Source organism: Rana temporaria, chromosome 5 (assembly GCF_905171775.1).
Source record: "Rana temporaria chromosome 5, aRanTem1.1, whole genome shotgun sequence".
Taxonomy (NCBI): domain Eukaryota; kingdom Metazoa; phylum Chordata; class Amphibia; order Anura; family Ranidae; genus Rana; species Rana temporaria.
In genome coordinates, this window is record NC_053493.1 from 173,776,913 (window position 1) to 173,799,406 (window position 22,494).

At 45.8% G+C, this 22,494-nt stretch overlaps 1 protein-coding gene across 6 annotated transcripts in view; it reads right to left on the bottom strand.

Annotated features, from left to right (window-relative positions):
- TRIO (trio Rho guanine nucleotide exchange factor) overlaps positions 1-22,494 on the bottom strand; it is a 1,129,982-nt gene that overhangs the window by 907,342 nt on the left and 200,146 nt on the right. For all 6 annotated transcript variants that reach the window (XM_040353401.1, XM_040353397.1, XM_040353396.1 and 3 more), the window contains one exon: positions 13,104-13,295. In XM_040353401.1, coding sequence (XP_040209335.1) covers positions 13,104-13,295 — 192 coding nt within the window. The remainder of the gene's footprint in view (positions 1-13,103; positions 13,296-22,494) is intronic.

A 22,494-nucleotide genomic window follows, 5' to 3' on the forward strand; every position in this document is an offset into this window, starting at 1 on the left:
TCATGCTACACTGTACCCAAACAATTTTTTTATAATTTTGTTCCCACAAATAGAGCACTCTTAAATGGTATTAAAATTATTTGCGCCACAAATAAAAAGACAGAAAATTTTGAAAAATAAAAATGTTTCTTTGTTTCTGTTAGAAAATAACTAGTTGTCTCCTTCACTGATGGGCACTGATGAGGCTGCACTGATGGGCACCGATATGGCGGCACTGATGGGCACCTATAGGCGTTAATAGGCGGCACTTATAGGCGGCACTGATGGGCACTCGTAGGCGGCACTGATGGGCACTCATAGGTGGATACTGGGCATAGATGGGTACTAAGAGGTGGCACTGATGAACACTGAGGGGTGGCACTGATGGCATTGCTGGGCATTTCAGTCAGTGCCCATGTTGCCAGTCAGTGCCCATTTGTGGGCACTGATTGGCATTGATTGTGTTAATTTATGTATTTATTTATTTTGTGACATTTGTGTTGTTGCTATATTGAGCACCGGGAGGCACTTTTTGGTGGTCCAGTGTTGGCATCCGAGGGGGGGCTGCGCTGATAAACAATCGGTGCGAACCCCCCCTGTCAGGAGAGCCGCCGATCGGCTCTCCTCTACTCGCGTCTGTCAGACGCGAGTGAGGAAGAGCCGATCAATGGCTCTTCCTGTTTACATCCTGATCAGCCGTGGTTGGACACGGCTGATCACGTGGTAAAGAGCCTCCGCCGGAGGCTCTTTACCGAGATTGGAGATGAAGGGTGTCAGACTGACACCCCGCATCATCGATCGCCACGCTGAGCGCCCCCACGGACGCGTGCCGGCATGTAATTCTTCAGGACGTCAATAGACGTCCAGTCAGGATTTCACAACCACTTCCCGGACGTCAATTGACTATTGACCGGGCGGGAAGTGGTTAAGTTACGCTTACCAGGAATGTCTTTTCCAGTAGTCTTTCAGGACAGCCACAATGAGAAACAAACTCCTCCCCTTCCTTAGGAAAAACTGCGCCAGCCCATAAAATCTCACTTCCCTCTGCAGTTTTTTCCAAGATCTCCTCTGGCCAGCTGGGGAGACACAAGAACACATTAATAACATACTATCACATATCAACATGCTGCGTTCTGGCCTTTTATAAGACCCCCCAAACTTTCTGGTGAGTAACTAGGGCTGTCCTGAAAGACTACTGGAAAAGACGTTACCGATAAGCTTAACTTTAATTTTCCCTTTTTGTCTTTCAGGACAGCCAAAATGAGAGGATAGACGAACACTTACCAGCTAGGGTGGGACTACAGCTTGCAAAACCTTTTGCCCAAAGGCCTGCTCACCTGACGACACCAGGTCCACTCTGTAAATGTTTTACAAAAGTGGAGTAGCTGGACCATGTTGCTGCCTTGCATCCACCCACGGATCCTAAAAGAATTAAGCTCTGTAATTTCAAAGCCATTGTATCTAGTTTTTAGGGACTCATTAATGACAGGAATAGTACCACTGGATTGGCGTACCCCATATTCATTCACATAGGGTGGGGGGCCGGTATCTGGGGGCCCCCTTATTAAAGATGGCTCTCAGATTCCGATAAGCCCCCCGCCCGCAGACCCCAACAACCAACGGCCAGGGTTGTCGGGAAGAGGCCCTGTCCTTATCAACATGGGGACAGGGTACTTTGGGGTGGGGGGGCCGCAGGGAGCCCCCCCTGCCCCAGACCACCCAACCCCCCCATGTTGAGGGCATGCAGCCTTGTACGGCTCAGGAGGGGGGGGGCTCGCTCGTCCCCACTCCTTTCCTGACCGGCCAGTGTGCTTGGATACGGGTCTGGTATGGATTGTGGGGAGACCCCCATGCTGTTTTTTCGACGTAGGGAGGGTCTCCTTGCAATCCATATCAGACCTAAGGGCCTGGTATGCCCCTGGGGGGGAACCCAAGCCGTTTTTTTATTTAAAATTTGGCGTGGAGTTCCCCCTCATGATTCATACCAAACACCGCGACTAGAATTGGCGGGAATCCAAGTCGGATCCCCGTCGCTTCTATGATGCGCTCGCTGGAATGTGTTTTTTTCTATTCCAGCGAGTGCGAGACGTCGGCACCATGTCGCCGAGAATCAGTTCGATGCCGTCATGCTGGAAACACATTCTCGGTGACAGGTATTGTAGTATCACTGGATTGGCGCAAGGCCAATGTAGTGCCCATATTTAAAAAGGGAACAAAGTCTTTACCAAGTAACTATAGACCCGTTGGTTTAACTTCTATAGTTGGGAAGATATTGTAACGTTTAATAAAAGACCACATAGATGAGTTCTTGCTGGAAAAAAAAATTATTTAAGCAACAGACAGCATGGATTCATGAAAGACAGAAGTTGTCAGACAAACCTGATTTCCTTTTATGAAGAAGTAAGTAACACCCTGGACAGAGCTGTGGACGTAGCATACTTGGATTTTGCAAAAGCGTTCGATACAGTTCCCCACACACGGCTCATGTGTAAGGTAAGGTCTACAGGATTGGATATATCAGTTTGTAAATGGATAGAAAACTGTCTGAAAGACAGAATTCAGAGAGTTGTGGTTAATGATTCTTACTCTCAATGGTTGAAGGTTATCAGTGGTGTACCCCAAGGTTCAGTGTTGGGACCCTTACTTTTTAATATCTTTAAAAATCATATTGGGTCTGAGATCAAAAGTAACATTTCTGTCTTTGCAGATGACACCAAGCTATGCAGTGGAATAACGTCCTTACAGGATGTCGCCAATTTACAAGCCAACCTCAATGCTCTGTCTAATTGGGCGACTAAGTGGCAGATGAGGTTTAATGTTGATAAATGTAAAGTTATGCACTTGGGGGCTAGAATATGCATGCATCATACATACTAGGAGGAGAACAACTAGGGGGATCTGTAGTGGAGAAGAATCTGGGGGTTTTAGTTGCTCATAAGCTCAATAATGGCATGCAATACCAAGCTGCGGTTTCCAAAGCGACCAAAGTCCTTTCTTGTATTAAGAGAGGTATGGACGAGAGAGAGAGAGAGAGAGAGAGAGAGAGAGAGAGAGAGAGAGAGAGAGAGAGAGAGAGAGAGAGAGAGAGAGAGAGAGAGAGAGAGAGAGAGAGAGAGAGAGAGAGAGAGAGAGAGAGAGAGAGAGAGAGAGAGAGAGAGAGAGAGAGAGAGAGAGAGAGAGAGAAAGAGAGAGAGAGAATTTTGCCCCTGTACAAATCATTAGTAAGACCTCATCTGGAATATGCAGTCCAGTTTTGGGCACCAGTTCTCGAAAAGGATATCGGGGAACTGGAGAAAGTGCAGAGAAGGGCAACCAAACTGATAAGAGGCATGGAGGAGCTCAGCTATGAGGAAAGATTAGAAGAACTGAATATATTCACTCTGGAGAAGAGGAGAATAAGGGGGGGATATGATCCACATGTACAAATATATAAGAGGTCCATATAGTGAACTCGGTGTTGTTATTCCCTTTATGGTCAACACTGAGGACAAGGGGGCACGCTTTACGTCTAGAGGAAAAGATTTAATCTCCAAATACGGAAAGGTTCCTTCACAGTAAGTGCCCATTCACACCTGAGCGACAGGCGCGTTCGGCGGTAGCGGCGTATTTTGCCGCGATTATGAAACTTTCATTTTTTTTTTTCTTTCAAAAGTCTTCCCATTGCTGTCATGGGAAAACGCCACTGTCGCCTGAAAGAAAGGGTTCCGGGACTTTTTTTCAGGCGACAGGCGTTCGGCGTCTATGAGATGTGAACCATCTCCATAGACAGCAATGGGAATTCTCCCCTCTAGCAGCAGAAGCGTCCGGCGTTTTGTCGCTCAGGTGTGAATGCAGCCTAAGAGCTGTGAAAATGTGCAACAGACTTCCTCCACCTTCTGGCCAGCTCAGTAGATTGCTTTAAGAAAGGTCTGGATACTTTCCTAAATGTACATAATATAACTAGTACTAAGATTTGTAGGTAAAGTTGATCCAGGGTAAATCCGATTGCCTCTCAAGGGATCAGGAAGGATATGTTTCCCCTGCTGTAGCAAATTGGATCATGCTCTGCTGGAGTTTTTTGCCTTCCTCTGGATCAACTGTGGGTATGGAGTTGGGTATATGTGATTGTACTGTGTTTTTTTTAGATTTGTTTATTTTTTTGTGGTTGAACTGGATGGACTTGTGTCTTTTTTCATCCTGACTATGTAAATAAATATTCTGGCGTTGCTCCAGCTCTTTCTGCCTGAGAGGCTGCCATAGCTCTGGTAGAGTGTGCTTTTATACTCATAGGGATCTCTTTCTCTGCTAATACATAGGCCTGTGTAATAGTTACTCTGAGCCATCTGGCAATAGTGCGCCGAGATGCCTTTTACCCCTTTCTGGCCCCTGAAAACAAAATAAAGCTTTCGTCAGCTCTAGATACCGCAAGATACTTCTCCTGACGTCCAAAATGGGGTTGGGGCAAAAAGAGGGTTAGAATACCTCTTGGATTCTATGGAATCTCAAAGCCACTTTGGGTAAAAATGCCGGATCGGTCCTAAAAACTACTCGATCTGGGGAAATAACACAAAAAGGGGGTCTAACTGATAAGGCTTCTATCTCGCTGACCCTCCTGGCAGTAGTCACTGCTACCAAAAATACTTGCAGACCCGTTTGGGTCTGAAAGACAAGGAATAGGTCCCAGCTGGGAAAGGGTGGACCCCCAACTGATCTCTGTCTAGTTGGAGTCTTGAAGAATCTGACAACCCACAGGTTGGTGGCCAGAGGCTTTTCTAGATATGCACCGAGTGCTGAAATCGGACTCTTGAGGGTAGCTATGGATAAACCCTTATCTGCCCCACACTGTAGATAGTCCAATACTGCTGTGGGACTCTGCACCAAAAAGGAGGTTCCTATGAACCACTCGTTAAAGCGGAGCCAGACCTTCCTGTAGATCTGCAGCTTTTACTTCGTTCTGCTATTGAGTAGGGTGCAGATCAACTTCTCTGAAAATCCCTTAGATTCTAATGTTCCCTCCTCAGTATCCATGCGGCTAGCTTCCATTGATGTACCGGAGGACAGAGGACTGGACCCTGAGAGAGGAGATCTTCCAGGGTGGCAGCAACAGGAGAGGTTCCACTGCTAGCTGTTTGAGAATCGAGAACCATGCCCACTTGGGCCAATGTGGTGCCACCAGAATCAGAGAAGTGTTCTCTATTTGAAACTTCCTCAAAACTGCCGGAGGCGGGAAGGCATAGCATGTTTTGAAATGCCAGCTCTGGATTAACGCGTCTATCCCTAGTGCCCCCTCCCCTCCGTTTAGGGTGAAAAAACAGGGGACTTTTGCATTGTCCCTTGACACGAAGAGGTCCAATTCCGGAGGCCCCCATCTTCTGGATATTAGATTGAAGACCTCCTGGTTGAGGACCCAGTCGCCCTCTCTCCGCTGCTTTCGGCTGAGAAAATCCACAACCACGTTCCTCTCCCCTCTCAGGAAGATTGCAGAGAGTGTTGGTCTCGGCCCAGTTCAGAATGTCTGTTGCTAGGGCCAACAGGACTCCACTTCTTGTGCCGCCTTGCTTGTGTATGCAAGCAACGGTAGATGAGTTGTCTGACCTCACCTGAATGTGGTGGCCCTGGAGCTTTTTTTAAAAAAAAAACCTGATGGCCAACCCAATTGCCTTCAACTCCTTCCAATTGGACAATCTTTTTAGTTCCTCGTCGCTCCAGGTGCCCTGTGCTACAAGGGATCCTAGATGTGCTCCCCAGCCCCTGCCACTTGCTTCTGTGGTTACCACCCAAGAAACCAGGATGAGCCACAGACGTCCTTGCGACAGGTTCGCTACCTTCCTCCACCACCAGAGAGATCTTTTTAACTGATGTGGAATGTGTATTAAGGTGTGTAGTTCTTTTTGGCTGTGGTCCCACACCCTTAGGACGAAGGCCTGCAAGGGATGAAAGTGTAGAACTGCCCACTGAACCGGTGGAAGGGTAGAGGCTAGCAGACCCAACGTTGACATTAGACACCTTATAGAGACTTGTTGGTTGCCCTGGAGAGAAGCTACTGCTCTGTCCAGTTTCAGTATTTTCTCAGTCGGGAGAAAAACTCTCAACAGTGTTGAGTCCAGTAGGTAGCCTAGGTACGTCATACGTTGTTAAGGAATCAGGCTGAATTTCTCCAAATTTAGCAGCCACCCCAGGCCTGTCAGGACCTTTTTTGCTAGTTCGAGATTTTTGACTAGTTGTTCTGGAGATGTTGCAAATAGGAGCAGATCGTCCAAGTATGCCATTATTGACACCCCCTGGAGTCGCAGAAAAGCCATGGCATCCGCCATGATTGTAAATATGCGGGGTGAGGAGGATAGCCCGAATGGCAGTGCTTGAAACTGTAGGAGTACTGTTACTCAAAGTCTACTGCTAGCCGGAGAAACCTCTGAGAGGTTTCTGTGATAGGGACGTGTGGGGTCCAGGGATACCATCAAGCAATTGTGGGGTAACAGGGCTCTGAACATGAAGACTGACCCCATGCGGAATCTCTTGTGCGGAATCTCTTGTAAGTAATGGACCTGTTCAGATGTTTTAAAATCAGAATAAGTCAGAATTTTCCTGAGGGTTTTTTTTACCACAAAAATGTGTGAATAGAAACCTCCTCCTTCCATCTCTGGTACCCTGCGAATTACATTCAGGACTTCTATTTCCCTTAGAGCCTCCAACAGAGCCTCAGCCTTTGCCGTGCACCTGAGTAGATGTGTGACAAGGAATCTTCATGGGGGAGGTCTTGTAAACTCCAGGAGGTACCCCATTCTTTTGACCCCCAGGATGAACTGGTTGGGGGAAATTGCTTCCCACTGTGGGAGGAAGACCGCCAGTCTTGCACCCACCGTGATTGGAGGGTCATTAGTTTTTACGGGGCTGCTCAGGAGGGTGAAAAAATTGGATTTTGTTTGGCCAGCTCAGTAGATTGCTTGAAGAAAGGCCTGGATACTTTCCTAAATGTACATAATATAACTGAGTACTAACATTTATAGGCAAAGTTGATCCAGGGTAAATCTGATTGCCTCTCAAGGGATCAGGAAAGAATTTTGACCCCTGCTGTAGCAAATTGGATCATGCTCTGCTGGGGTTTTTTGCCTTCCCCTGGATCAATTGTGGGTATAGAATTGGGTATATGGGACTGTACGATTTCTTTTTTTTATGGTTGAACTGGATGAACTTGTGTCTTTTCAACCTGAATAACTATGCAACTATGTAACTATGTAACTTTGTAACTATGTAACTCACTGTAAAAAACATTTCTCTTAGCTCATCGATGGACACAGTGCTTCCATAATCATGACTAGTGGGTTATATCGCCTCTGCAGTGGTAGAACAAAAAAACACCTGGCTACGCCCATGGGCCGTTCCCAGTCAGTATATAACCCCAGCCCTGCTCTAGGTATTCAGTTTAGTAGCAAGCAGTAATAGAAGTCTCAAAAACTCCATAGAGGGGTGGGCGCTGTGTCCATCGATGAAATCCCATTTTCTCTTTCGTTCATCGACGGACACAGCGCTTCCATAATCGTGACTAGTGGGACGTCAAAAAGCAGTGCCAAAGAAAAATGAGGGATGGGCAAAATAACCCAAGGCTAACCACAAGAGCCCTAACCAGGACACAGGAGCCTTAACCGGGTCACAAGAGCCCCATCTGAAATAAAAATGTATTTATCTTTTAAAGAAAAAACGCCCCTCAAGGAGGGAACACCCCTCTTAAACAGCGGCTTGCAAAACCTTGCGGCCAAAAGAAGCATCCGCAGATGCGAAAAGATCTACTCTATAGAAATTAGTGAAGGTATTTAATGATGACCTGCTAGCCTACAATGATAACCTGCGAGCCTACAATGGTGGACTGGGATCCCTGGACCGTGAGCGGAGCGGGAGCAGCCGCATGGGGAGAGAAAGAATCCACTCACTTTCTGCTCGACACCCCTGCAGGGGTACCTGGATGTGGTGAGTGGGGAACTAAAGGGGAGCACCAAAAGTCACCCTGATTTGCTGAACTACCACCAGGTTTCCTGGACACTCACAAAAGTCACATTAAGGGAGATAGAAATGGATTCATTTAACCATTGTCTGCTGATTACATCACATATTGGAGTTGTCATTTCATCTATCAAGCAAAGACACTGTGCATCTCTATATACAGTATATCTGTTTCTTTCTTGTATGCACTGGGTGGGGTACAGCCCCTAATAGGAGATCTTACTATAGGACATTAGGAGATCTCATCACAGGGCATTTTAAACGGTCTCTATACAGGGAAATTTTTCCCTGAATTGAACTGAAGAACAGGCTCTTTATAAATTCTTATATTCTTTATTGCATTTTTTGTTTTTTAAATTATTTGAGGGACTTTATATGTGTCATCCCGCATTTGGATACAAATGTGGTATCAAAAAAACACATAATGCACATTTACAGGTTAATACAACCTCAAGGAATTCACCCCCACTTATTAAAACAGGCACCTACACTCTCCAGCAGGTTTCCGAGATCTCATACATACTGAATACATTAGAGCAATATATACCTGGGAAGAGTGATTCACAGAGTGGTTCTCACTTCAGGGGTGGTTTTCTTTTCTTTATCCAGATTTGGTTTGTTTAGCGGTGTTTATTTGCGGTTTATATTCACTTACACTGTAAAGCATTTATTTGATTTGAGCACTACTTGACTTCCCAGGAGGATTTATTAGTGCAACTAGTATTTCTGAATCCTATCGCTTAAATGCACCTAGCACTTTGAGTACCACACCACCATCCCAGTGGGCGGCAGCGCCACTCATCCCCTTTTTTTCCTTCATATTACTCAAACACTTAAACCCTGGTTCCAGGGACTTTGAGGGGAGACAGCAGCCGATTTACATCCTGACATATTTAATTGCTAGTTGTTGCATCTGCTTGTGTTGTCAAAGTCCCATCCATCTTTTTCTATAAGTTTTTGAAGGTAGCGCAGCATTCATTATTTTTTTTTTATTTTTTACCATTTTTCATAAGCTTTCAGCTTTACACACGTATATGCACAGGATAACAAGGTAAAAAAAAATGTTTTGCCTTTGGGAAAACTTAAAAAAAAAAAATGAGGATTTTTTGTACTCACCGTAAAATCCTTTTCTCTGACGTCCATGGACGGACACAGCTCCTTAAATCTTGACAAGTGGGACGTCCCCAAGCAGTGTCAAAAACGAGTGGTGGGAACAGTATCAGAATTTTTTTTTTTAACTTCACCCCAAAACAAGCAGAGCTCAACATAGGAGGTGCAACAATAAACAGCCTTGCTGTCCCAGCAAAGTTGGATAAGTGCGAGCACCCTGGTGAAACTCTTGGTGCTGACGCTGGATCAAAAGGAAGGGCCACAAACTGACAGTGGACCTCCCCAATCGCGAAGCACAGAATCTCTGTGACTTGCGCAAAATGGGACATGCATGTATGTGTCCTTGATGTCCAAGGACGCCAGAAAGTCCCCCAAAGCTACCACTGAACCAATGGATTCCGTGCGGAACTACCACACTGCCAAGCAAGTGCCACAGTGCCTCAGGGCAGACCGACGAGCCGCAAGGCTTGAGGGAAATAATCTGTTTGGTGGATAGGAGGGAATCCTATCTAATACTCCGAAGAGACCACCCAGCAGACCCACTGGTCGGCGAGGAGGGAGGTTCACCGATCTGTTAACCTGCAAAGCCATGCCCCCACCCAAGATACGGGCAGGGGGAGGCTACAAGCATTGGTGGGATAGGGTGCCGGCGTGTTCGGCTTACGCACCCAGGGACATTTCAGTCCCCCAGTTGAGCCTTTAGTCGGCCCGGGAGGGTCAACCCGCGGGCCCTGACTGACGCAAAAATACCGCTATTGAGCGGGGACTGAAGGACCCGGCCCACGGCACGGCTCCTTTCCCCTGGTGGACTGAGGGAGGAGAGTGCTCTCACCCCCAGTGACATCCTTGATAATGTCATCCAATGAGGTACCAAAAAACCTCCCACCCCTGAAGGGTAAATCAGCCAGGGCATTTTAGGATGCTAGGTCAGCAGACCAGCAATTCAGCCAAATCAGGCAGCGCAAAACCACCACTGAAAAAGAGTTTCTGGACATCAAGGATGCCCCGTGTGGCATCACAGACATATTAAAGGCCCTGGAGAAACTGGTCGGCCAGTCTAATAATTTAGGGAGGGAGCTGGTGCTCCTCCACAGTCTGTGCAAAACTTCGCCCATTCAGAGTGTGTCAGAGACACCAAGGTTGCGGCCACAACAGATCGCAATGCATACCACAGCATGGTAAACATGGAGCGGGTCAGCGCCTCGGACCTCCTATCAATAAGGTCCCTGAAGGCAGGGGTCCCTTCTATAGGGAGAGCAACAACCTGAGAATTATTTTTATTTTTTTATTTTTTAACTCTCCTCAAAAGGGGGAAAACCCTTTAAGTCTAAAAAGACTTCTGTGACATTTCCCATTCCTTATAAATTAACTAGTCAAAGAAAAAATAAGGAAAAGGGTATGTCGTGGCAGACCCAGCCTCTTTGCAAAGGTGTGCTCACGCTCGCTGGCCGGACTGAGTAGACTACAAAGTATCTATATATCCAGCCTGTCTCTCAGCCGACATTTGATAGATTCTTTCAAGAGAAAATAAAATAAATTTTTTCCTCAGAGCGCTGGGCCCAAAGGGAGCCATACGTCCCTCTCCTTTGCTAGGCAGAACGAAACTGAGGCTGCATACTGCAGGGAGGAGGGTTATGTCTGCAGGAACCGCCTCCTGGGCGGGGCTGTTCAACTCTGTTAAAGTAACATGTATTTAATTATCCAACATGTTTCTGCCTAGACCTCTCCTGTAAACAGGGAACATAACCCCACTTGCCAAGATTTAAGGAGCGGTGTCCATCCATGGACGATAAGAGAAACTCTTTATTGTAGCAAACTGCAGATAAAAATGATCACTGCACCAGAATCCAGGGGAGATCTGTTGAGGGTCAGACGGCCGAAGGTGGCCAAGTCACTGTAGACAGAAGGAACAGATTAGCGCTTCATGTGGTGCTTCCTGTACACTGAATGGAGTTGCATACGACACACCACCAAGCAGATGATGCCTACACTCAGTGCTTCAGCGTTAACCATTTCCATGTTAAAACCAACAGTGGTGTGAAATCTGAAAAGCGCACAGTTGTGCAAATACAGTGGAACCTTGGTTTAAGAGTAACTTGGTTTGACAGCGTTTTGATTTGCAAGCAACTTTTTTTTTTTATATTCTGACTCTGTTTGCGAGTGTTGACTCACAAGACGAGCAGAATTCAAGCTAAATAGGACAGAAGTACCTCATTTGGCCTGAGGTACGGGGGCGCATGAGCCGAGAAAAGCCGAACATTGGCCTGCATTACCTCATTTGGCCTGAGGTAAGGGGGCGCAGGAAACAAGTTGAAGTGTACCCGTGTCCTTTTCAGCGCTCTCTGCCCCCCCCCCCCCCCACACACACACACACCTCTGGCTGCATTCAGTATTGCATCCCATTGAAGTTAACGCGGAACAAATCATTTTCATTTCCATTGACTTCAATGGGAAAACTCGCTTCAATATGCAAGTACTTTGGCTTACGAGCATACTCCTGAAACAGATTATGCTTGTGATCCGAGTGTCATGGACGCACGCCTCCTAGACCTGTAACAGGGCTCAGGTGCATCCCAGCCAGCAGGATTCCAATAAACAGACGTGCGCCAATGCGCGCACACACGCAGTAACGCTGCCTTGGCGCCCAGTGGCCTATAAAAGGGGGCTCCTGCTGCTCATCTGTTGCTGTTCAATTTGTAGCTTTTCCTGAGACCTGACCCTGAACCTGCACCTGATCTGATACTGACCTCGCTGCTGTCTTCAGTCCTGACCTTTGGCTTCCTTGACCCTGCTCTGTTTACCTGTCTGCCTGATCTTCCGTTGCCAAAACCAGCCTGAACTCTGGCCATCCTCTGCCTGCCGCTCATGCCTGAACTGATCCTCTGTGTATGACCTGGCTTGTCTGACCCCTCTCTGGTGCCTGCCGTTTGCACCTGTGCACCTGCTGTTCTCTGGAGCACCTGCATCCCGCTGACCTGCATCCTCTGCACTCCAGCCAGCTCCAGCCAATCTCAGTGGTCATTCATCTCCGGTCTTAGAGTACCCAGCAGGCACTCATACCTCACTGTGCTCCTACGGTCACTGTCCCAACTCCAGTGACCCTGGAACCAGGGGTGTACAAGAGGTCTCCCTCTGCACGTCAGGCTCATCTTCACGGTACGTGTCACAGAGGTTCAACTGTAAGGCCCCTTTCACACATGCGGACTGTATGACCGCTTTTTCATCCATCCGTTTACGGATGAAAAAGGGACATACATTGATCCCTATGAGATAGCGAGTGTCGGCAGATGAACATCCGCTGACACCTGATCTCATCAGTCTGCAGAGCGGATTGGGTAAACACGGTCATACGGTCCGTATTCATCCGATCCCCCCATAGGGGAGAGCAGAGATCTGACAGGGCAGTCCCTGTACAATGTGTAGGGACCGTCCTGTCATCCGCCAGCTCAGCGGAGCGATCCCCGCTGAGCAAGCAGAGTTCACAGGGCGAATCGTCACGGATCGGTCCTGTGTGAAAGGGCCCTAAAAGGGTATCTCCTGCCGCTAGAGCCCATACTGCCTTACTTTTCAGAGACATGGTAGAGCTCTAAGACAATGCCACAGCTCTGGACCTGGAAATTGTTCTCTGGATAATATTTACAACACACACGTATTTCAAGATAGCCCCCACATGTCCAGTCTAGCAGGGTCCAGGTACTGCACTCCAAAGTCAAGCTTAGGAAATGCTGACCGGTACAGCTACGATTTTGAAAGGACTCAAGCAGAAATGTAGAGTAAAATTCTAATTGAAGTGGATATGCAAGAATCCAAAGTCCAAAATAATAGTAAAAAAAGCTGGCAGGTAAGTTTTTCTTTGCACCGCTGAAGAAATAACATCCATCTTATTAGGACATTATTTAATAACTGAGGCATGCTGACAAGAGATGGAGTTATCCTGGGACACTGTTTGCCAGTGAACGGACACCTCCTGCAGGAGACACAAGAAAAATTTATAGTTTTTTTTACTGAATAGGTTTAAAAGTACCATTTCATGTTACCTCTTTTACATGAGAGTGAAGAGACACAGACATATCTAATAAAATCTTTCGATGTTCCACCCGTCTTACAAAATCTTGAATTCTATCTTCTAACTGATGGGCTGCTTGATAAATTTCTTCTGGGTCACATTCTCCGGTCTGTGCCAACTGCTCAGCAGCTTCCAGCAGCTTGTCTGCATTGGTATATGTATTCTGAATGGAAAAAAAATTAGCATTTAACTACTTTTTATTTTTTATTTAAATACACTGAATTACAGACATGCAGATATCAGCAGCACGTGTGAGCAAAAAGTGAAAGTGATCCTAGGGGTGCCTTCCTTAAAGTGATTCTAAAGAAGAAAAAAATTAATTTAAAATTGCAAAAGGTTATACCTAGTTGCTCTGCGCAATGTATTGCACAGAGCGGCTGTGATCCCCTTCTTTTTGGGTTTTCCGCTGTTGCTCTTGGTTCCCCCCCCCTGCTGAGTGTCCCCAAGCCTTTTGCTTTGGGGCACTCAAGCAGGCCCACTCTCAAGCCATGCACTTGGTGTCCATACACAGAGCTCTCCCCTCTTTGGCGCACTGGCTGCGATTGAAAGCAGCAATGGCTCCTGCTGATGTGTGAGTTAACGATGAGAGAGAGAGCCACTGCTATTGCACACATTACTGCAGGGCTGGACTGGGACAAAAATTTGGACCTGGACTTCATCCAGACTGGCCCACTTTGACAGGTCTCTCCCATGGCGGCCGGACAAATCCTGCACCCCCCCCCCCCCCCCCCGGCCACCCAAGACCCCTCTCCCCCTTTTCTAGCCACTAGCCGTTCTACTTTATTAGAGTAGAACAGCTAGTACTGGTACTCTTATAGGCAGTACCAGTGGGGAAGCTAGACATTATTTCACCCGGGGCAGGGAATCAGTTCGGTGCTCCCCCTTATGAGACAAGATTAGGCAGAAGTGAGAAACTCCCAGGCCATAGCTGTTGAGTCAGCTGTCTGTCCCCTCCCCCATGCTCCTCTGTCTCCTCCCCTGCTCCCCTCCCTGCTTCTCTGTTCCCCCCAGGTGAGTGCTGTGGGCAGGGAGAGGAGGTGAGTGCTGCGGGAAGGGAGAGACAGAGTAGCGGAGGGGGGCCAGTCCATCCCTGCATTACTGTATTGAGAGCGGGCTCAGGTAAGTGTAAGGGAGATCTGCACGCACCCAGAAGCTTCCTTTTCTTAATGCATAGAATGCATAAATAAGAGTTCTAGAGGGATCAGAAAAAATCTGCATATATTCAAATTCTGGGGCCTGTCTCCATGCCAAATTTATCTGAATGACATTTGCCATTCTTTGTGGGTTTCCTCTGGTTTCTTTCCATAATCCCCATTCTTGACTCCATGAAATACCTCACCAACAAGTCTGCAACAATTGTATTCAGTCTGAAATAATTGCTAATATACTATTAATAGTGAACTATAAATCGATGATTGTATGGTCCTTATTTTTTTTTAGTTTTGTCAAACATAGAAATGCCTCGATTTTTTAATAAGATTCTACTGTGCTTCGCAATGACGGGTACTGTCTAACATAACCGGTCTGGTTTTATTTTCTCCCATAACATAAGATCATACAGGGAAGAATAGGCTAAAGCAGTATAAAACCCAGTAAACTTAAAAATGTTATCAATTCCTTTATGTGGTAGCTGCATTAGTGTTCCTTTGAGGGTTTTTCCTTTTTTTTAATCTGGTGATCAAGCCAGTAATACACTTCCTATTTCAGGGTCCTCTGGATGGAGGAGCAAAGGCGGCACATTCAGACAGCAGCATTGTCGATCTAGGGAGAGGGTGATTTACATACAGTTTTATGCCAGCTTACCAGTGCTTAGATATAGTGACTTTATTGCTTTTCTCAGAATTTTATGCAACTATGCATAGTAACTAATCAGATTCTAGTTATTATTCTCAAATCTTAATTGAAAAAAACTGACGTTAGAAGCTCAATGGTTGCTATGTCAAGCTACACCAGATTCTGTGTGCACCAGTTTTAGTAAATCTCCCCAATTTCTTGTGGTGTGTACTCAAGACAATAAAAGGTTATCTTTACTATGTAAACTTTTAGGCTCACTAGCCACTATGCAATGGAGATAAACAAAAGCAGAGATACAGTACTAGTCTTCCAGCCTGGATGTCAACCATGGATTACTCCATATATACACACATAAATGTAGTCACCCAGGGACAAGAATTGCCCTTTTGCGGCACTGCCAGGTATAAATAAAGTGTAAAAAATAAAAACGTCTGCAGCTGCCACATAAGGCTGTAATATATTACATCTTTCCTTTTTGGTTTAGATATGCTTAACCACTTAAAGACCGCCTAACGCCTATATACGTCGGCAGAATGGCACGGCAGGGCACAGGCACGTACAGGTACGTCGCCTTTAAGAGCCCAGCCATGGGTCACCAGCGCGCACACGTGACCCGGTCCGAAGCTCCGAGACCGCGCAACCCACGGACCCGATCGCCGCTAGTGTCCCGCGATCGGTCACAGGAGCTGAAGAATAGGGAGAGGTTTGTGTAAACACACCTGCCCCGTTCTTCACTGTGGCAATGTCAGTAATCGTCTGTTCCCTGATATAGGAAACGACGATCACCGACATCACACGTTCCAGCCCCGCCCCCCTACAGTTAGAAACACAAATGAGGTCACACATAACTACTAGGGGGCGCTGAAGGGGTTAACACCTAAACTGCAATTGTAATTTTCACAGTATCAGTGCATTTTTATAGCACTTTTCGCTGTGAAAAGGACAATGGTCCCAAAAATGTGTCAAAATTGTCCGATGTGTCCGCCACAAGGTCGCAGTCACGAAAAAAAAAAAATCGCTGATCGCCGCCATTAGTAGTAAAAAAAATAATAAAAATGCCATAAAACTATCCCCTATTTTTTTTAAACGCTATAAATTTTGCGCAAACCAATCGATTAACGCTTATTGCGTTTTTTTTTTTTTTTACCAGAAATAGGTAGAAGAATACGTATGGGCCTAAACTGAGAAAAAATTATGTATTTTTATATCTTTTTTGGGGATATTTATTATAGCAAAAAGTAAAAAATATTGAATTTTTTTAAATTGTCGCTCTATTTTTGTTTACAGCGCAAAAAATAAAAACCGCAGAGGTGATCAAATACCACCTAAAGAAAGCTCTATTTGTGGGAAAAATAGGATGCCAATTTTGTTTGGGAGCCACATTGCAGGACCACGCAATTGTCAGTTAAAGCGACGCAGTGTCGAATCGCAAAAACTGGCCAGGTCTTTTACCTGCATAATGGTCCGGGTGGTTAAAACTATGGTACATTGTAGGGTTGTCCCGATACCACTTTTTTAAGATCGAGTACAAGTACCGATACTTTTTTTCCAAGTACTCGCCAATACCGAATACCGATACTTTTTTTTAATCTCATGTGACAGCGGCACATGTGTCAGTAGTTTATTTTTTTTATCTTTAACCATTTGTTTTTAATTTTTTACAATTTTTCTTTTTACAATTTTTTTTATTTATAATGCTTTTTTTTTTTAAAGGGGGGGGGGGGGTGGACAGTGTCAGTGTGTTTTTTCTTTTATTTTCTACAATAATTTTTTTTTATTCTTTTGTTTTTTTATTCTTTATTTTTATTTTTTTCAGCCCTGTTGGGGGGCTTTGGTGAGATGTCAGGGGTCTTAACAGACCTCTGACATCTCCCCTTTGAGACAGGGAAAGGGACTAGGGACAGATGTTCCCCAGTCCCTTTCTCAGCAGCATCAGCTGCGCTAAAAATGAAAGGAGAGAAGACCGCGTCTTCTCTTCATTCATAAACTGAAACTTTGTAAACACAGGTTACGATGTTTCAGTTATGTGAATGGACAGAGTCAGTGATCACTGACTGTCCATTCGGAGCAGTAAGGAGCCGAATTTACCGGCTCCTACCCTGCTCTCCATCCTGACAATTTCAGGGGGTGGAGGAGGAGCACGGAAGGGGAGAGAAACACGGCGGGATACACGGAGGAAGAGAGAACCATGGAGGGAGGGAGACAGACTGCAGCAAAACGGAGGGGGGCTGGAGGAGGACACGGGACAGTCAGCGGTGATCGTGTGTGGGGGAGTTACAAGCACCGATCTTCGCTGATTTTAAAGCAGCTGAAAGCCGTGCGGGGGGGAGGGGTGTAGAGAGAAGCAGAGAAATTACTTTTAAATCTATACAGCGGTGATCAGTGCTTGTAACTTCCCCATGCACTGATCACCGCTGACAATACAAGTATCGAGTGAAGCATCGGGAGCATTTGCCCGAGTACAAGTACTCGGGCGAATGCTTGGTATCGGTCCTGGTACCGATACTAGTATCGGTATCGGGACAACCCTAGTACATTGTGTACTTAAAAGTGGGGTATGCCTGTACTTGTAAAACAATATGTATTTTACATCTCATCACTGACTAACCTGCAGCGCTTCACTTTTCCCACATTATGTTATGTTGCAAAATTAAATTCATTATTTTCCTCAAAATTTTGCAAACAATATCCAATAATGACAATGTGAAAGAAGCTTGTTTGAAATCTTTGCCAAGTTAAAAAAAAAAAAAAAAAACACATCACATGTAAGTATTCATAACCTTTTTTTTTATATAATCTTTGTTTTCATTTTCAAATTTTATAAACAGTTTTACAGAACAATAAAATAACACTAATTGGGGGGGGGGGACAAAAAAGGGGACGGGGATACAAGTGTGATACAAGGGGGAACATTTAGCATGGTCCGAGTGCGGACAACCATATCAACAGGGAGAAATACCCATTTGTAATAACCAAATGGGCACCCTTCCTGTCCCAGACAATCTATAGGGACAGGCTTCCCCTCCAACCTGGAAGGGGGTATGGTGCTCGTAAGCTTTAGATCGAGAGTTATTGCAAACATGGCTCCCATAATATAAACATCATAAATTAACCCGAAGTTCCTAGGTCGACCAGAAACCTGGTGACCGTCCAGGTAGTTCAAAAAGTGGAAACTCATGTATCCTATGAATACAACACAGCAAAACAAAAAAATATGTATGAATCAAAAAAAGAGGGGAGAAAAAAAAAAAAAAAAAAAAAAAAAAAAGAATAGTAGGAAAAAAAAAAGGATAGGGAAGGAGAAGAAGGCATGTGGAATATTTCTCACCGGATTCGTTGATGCATTGGGTCCACTTTTAAGTAGAGCCTGTGGCAGTTGAAGGATGGTTCGCCCGGACAAGTCTCCCAAAGGAAGGATCAGCTAGAGTAAGTAGTGTAACTTCTAGACTAGTTGAGGCCATGGTTGTGTCATTAACGTGGATTTTCCAGGCTAAATTCGAATCACGAGCATCTCTACAAGTAGCGAGCCAATTCTCTGCCTCCATGATCTCCCCCACCTTCCCCAACAAATCTTGCTCGCTTGGAATTGAGCTCTTCCAGTGTATTGGAATAAGGCATTTTGCTGCATTGAGAAGATGGAGGAGAGAACTTTGTTTATAACAAGACAGGGTCATGGGGGGGACGTGGAGCAGAAAATGTTTTGGCAGAGCCGGGATATCTATGCCCAGGCCATCTGATATGCGTTTGCCAACCATACCCCAAAATGGCGTTAGCACAGGGCACTCCCACCAAATATGGAGGAATGTGTCTTTCATTCCACACCCCCTCCAGCACATGTCGGAAGCAGTGGGGGAAAAAATAGGATTTTTATTACAGCTTACCTGTAAAATCCTTTTCTTGGAGTACATCAATTACTTAATGGGTAATAGGCCACCTTCAGGTGTTCACACTGGTAAACCCTAAATAAGGAAGTTTACTCCCTATATGTTTCTCAACTCCAGTCTTCAAGGCGCCCCAACAGGTCATGTTTTCAGGCTTTCCATCATTTTGCACAGGTGATTTAAATCGGTTTACGTGCCTTAGTAATTACCACAGCCGTTTTCATTTGAGGGAAATACTGAAAACATGACCTGTTGGTGCGCCTTGAGGACTTGAGTTGAGAAACACTGTTCTATATAACCCCTCCTCCTTCCAGGAGCACATCAGTTTTTGTAGCAAAGCAATATGTCTAAATCCCAAAAGAGGGGAGGAACCTCTGTGTCCCATGATGTACTCCAAGAAAAGGATTTTACAGGTAAGCTGTAATAAAAATCCTATTTTCTTTATTGTACATCATGGGACACATAGCCTTAAAGGGGTTGTAAAGGAAAAAAATGTTTTCCCTAAATAGCTTCCTTTACCTTAGTGCAGTCCTCCTTCACTTACCTCATATTTCGATTTTGCTTTTAAATGTCCTTATTTATTCTGAGAAATGCTCACTTCCTGTTCTTCTGTCTGTAAACTCCACACAGTAATGCAAGGCTTTCTCCCTGGTGTGGAGAAAGCCTCTTGGGGGGGGGGCAGGCAAGTAAGTCAGGACACTCTCTACTTTGCAGATAGAGAAAGGAGCTGTGTGTTAGTGGGCGTCCTGACACTCCTGCTTGCCCCCTCCCCCCTCACGAGACTTTCTCCACACCAGGAAGAAAGCCTCGCATTACAGTGTTGAGTTACAGACAGAAGAACAGTAAGTGAGCATTTCTCAGAAGGACATTTAAAAGCAAAATCGAAGGATGAGATAAGTGAAGGAGGACTGCACTAAGGAAAAGGAAGCCATTTAGGGAAAAACATTTTTTCCTTTACAACCCCTTTAAGTATTTACTTAATGGGATGTCCCATAGCAATGCCACTTGAGGGATGGGAGAAACAACACGCAGGGTACACCCAGACTTGAGGATCTATACTGCTGCTTGCAGCACACTGCGCCCAAAGGAAATATCCTCATACCTCCTTACATCCACCTGATACAATTTTGTGAATGTATGCACTGAAGACCAAGTTGCGGCCTTACAGATCTGAGCCATGGAGGCCTGATGACGCACTGCCCAAGAAGCACTAACCGACCTGGTAGAATGTGCCTTAACATGAAACGGGGGAATCTTGCCCCTTAAATCATAAGTTTGAATTATCACTTACCGAATCCACTTTCGACGCTGCCTGTCCCCTCTTAGGACCCTCCGGCAGAATAAATAATACATCAGTCTTACGAATCTGAGCAGTTTTCTTTAAATAGATTTTCACTGCTCACACCACATCAAGACAATGTAGTGACCTTTCTTCCCTAGAACATGGTTTTGGAAAAAAAGATGGGAGGAAAATATCTTGATTCAGGTAAAAACCTGAAATGACTTTTGGCAAAAAGCCTGGACGAGGGCATAGCACCACTCTGTCCTCATGAAAAATTAAATACGGCTCTTTACAAGAAAGAGCAGCCAACTCTAAAACTCTCCTTGCTGAGGATATAGCAACCTAAAAATACAAACTTCCTTGTCAGCAGGACTAGAGGAATATGTTGTATGGTTTTCTGGCATTGATCAGGGTGGAGATAACTGACCCGGAAAGCCCACGTTTCTTTAGAATGTGGGTTTCAAATAGCCAAGCCGTTACATTTAGAGACCGTAAGGAAGGATGGAATATCGGTCCCTGAGAGATCAGATGTGGCCGTTGTGGGAGGGACCATGGCAATTGGCAGGCGGACTACTTAAGTCGCCAGCCGTTATTCCCAGGGGAATGAAGGATTTTCCTTTCAGCAGATTCTGGGTTAGTAACCACCAAGTGAGGCTTTGGGCCACTTTTGGGGACATCCGCATTGGCGAGTCTAATTGCCTTGTCCCAAGAAGACAGGATACGGTTTTGTAACGGTCTTGAATGGAACTGGGTATAAGGAACTGCTTCGAATGAAGCCACCATGGTTCCTAGTAACCTCATGCAGAGGCGAATAGAGGGATTGCCGTTTGACCCGACCCTCTGCACCAGTTTTCTTATGGAGTCGATATTTGCTTGAGGCAAGATCACTTTTTCCTGGGCTGTGTCTATGATCAGACCCAAGTACTCCAGTCTTTTTAGCGGTATTAAGGAAGATTTCTCTAGGTTGAGAATCCAACCTAATGCTTTCAGATAGTTGGTTGTAGTGCACACGTTTTGCTCCAAACGAGTCACCGATTGATCTATAAGTAATAGATTGTCTAGGTACGCTATGATTGTTATGCCCTGGGCCCTTAACCTGGCTAGAGGTGGGGCCAGCACTTTGGTGAACACCCGAAGGGCAGGGCTACAAACTGGAAATGCTGTTGCTGTTCCAATTCGAACCACAGAAACTTTTGATGAGCAGGAAATATAGGACATGCAGGTATGCATCCCTGATGTCGATTGGCGCAAGAAGTTCTCCTCCTAGAAGGATGGAGACTACTGATCTGATTGTCTCCATGTGAATAGAACGGATCTTCAGGAATTGATTTAGCTTTCATAGATCTAGAATGGGTCTGACGTCTCCATTTGGTTTTGGTACCATGAAAAGATTTAAATAAAACCCCAGACCTTGCTCCTTTGTGGGGGATCTGTATGATCACCCCTTGAGATATTAATCGGTCTAGTGCCTGAAACCGTGGAGATGACCCATGTGTCCTGAATTTCCTTTTTCCAGACTTCTGAAAAGTGAAGAAGTCTTCCCCCCACCTTGGTGAGGGGGGCTGCCTCTTCATGACAAGGCTTTAGGATTCTGTTTTGCAGATTTCCTACCCCAGGGCTTCTTTTGAGCCTGGGTCTGACCCTGAGGTCTTCCTCTAGAGTCTGATGACAGAGGCCGTCACCACTGCTTAGAGGCGGAAGCCGTTGGTACCGGGGGAAAAGCCTGTTTAAGTGCAGGGCGTTTGTATTTTCTTTTGACGGGTAAAAGAGTGCTTTTGCCACTAGAAATTGTCTTGATATATTTATCCAAGTATTCTCCAAAAAGCCTGGTGAATAGAATGTTTAATGGCATCTATGGCAAAACATAATGTCTTTTGTAGTTCAGCCAAATCCCAAGCTTGTTGTGTAGGGAGTTCTCCAAGGGCCCATTTAAATTGGTCCTTTAGGGATTAGCAGACGCCTATCGTGGCGACTGCGGGCTGAGTGATGGCACCTGCTATGGAAAAGGCAGATTTTAGCAGGGATTCCAACTTGTCATCTGTCGGATCCTTAACCCTTTCACGCCGAGCGTACGCATATATGCGTCCTCGGCTTTCAGGGGTTGTACCGGGATGATGCCTGCAGCCGCAGGCATCATCCCGGTACCGTTGTTTAGAGCGGGCGATCGGCTTTCCAAACATAACAACCGATGCGGCTAAAAGCCGCTCGGTTGTTATGCCGGAGGAGCGGGAGGGGACATCCCCCCCCTCCCGCCGCCTCTCGCCGCTCTGACCGGGCCTCCCGTCCCACCGGGAGACCCGATCCACGATCCGGCGCCTCCAGCGTCTCGGCGCGCTCTGAAACAAAGCCGTAAACGGCTTTGATTCAGTGTGCGCATTGAAACCACGGAAGCGGCGTCATGACGT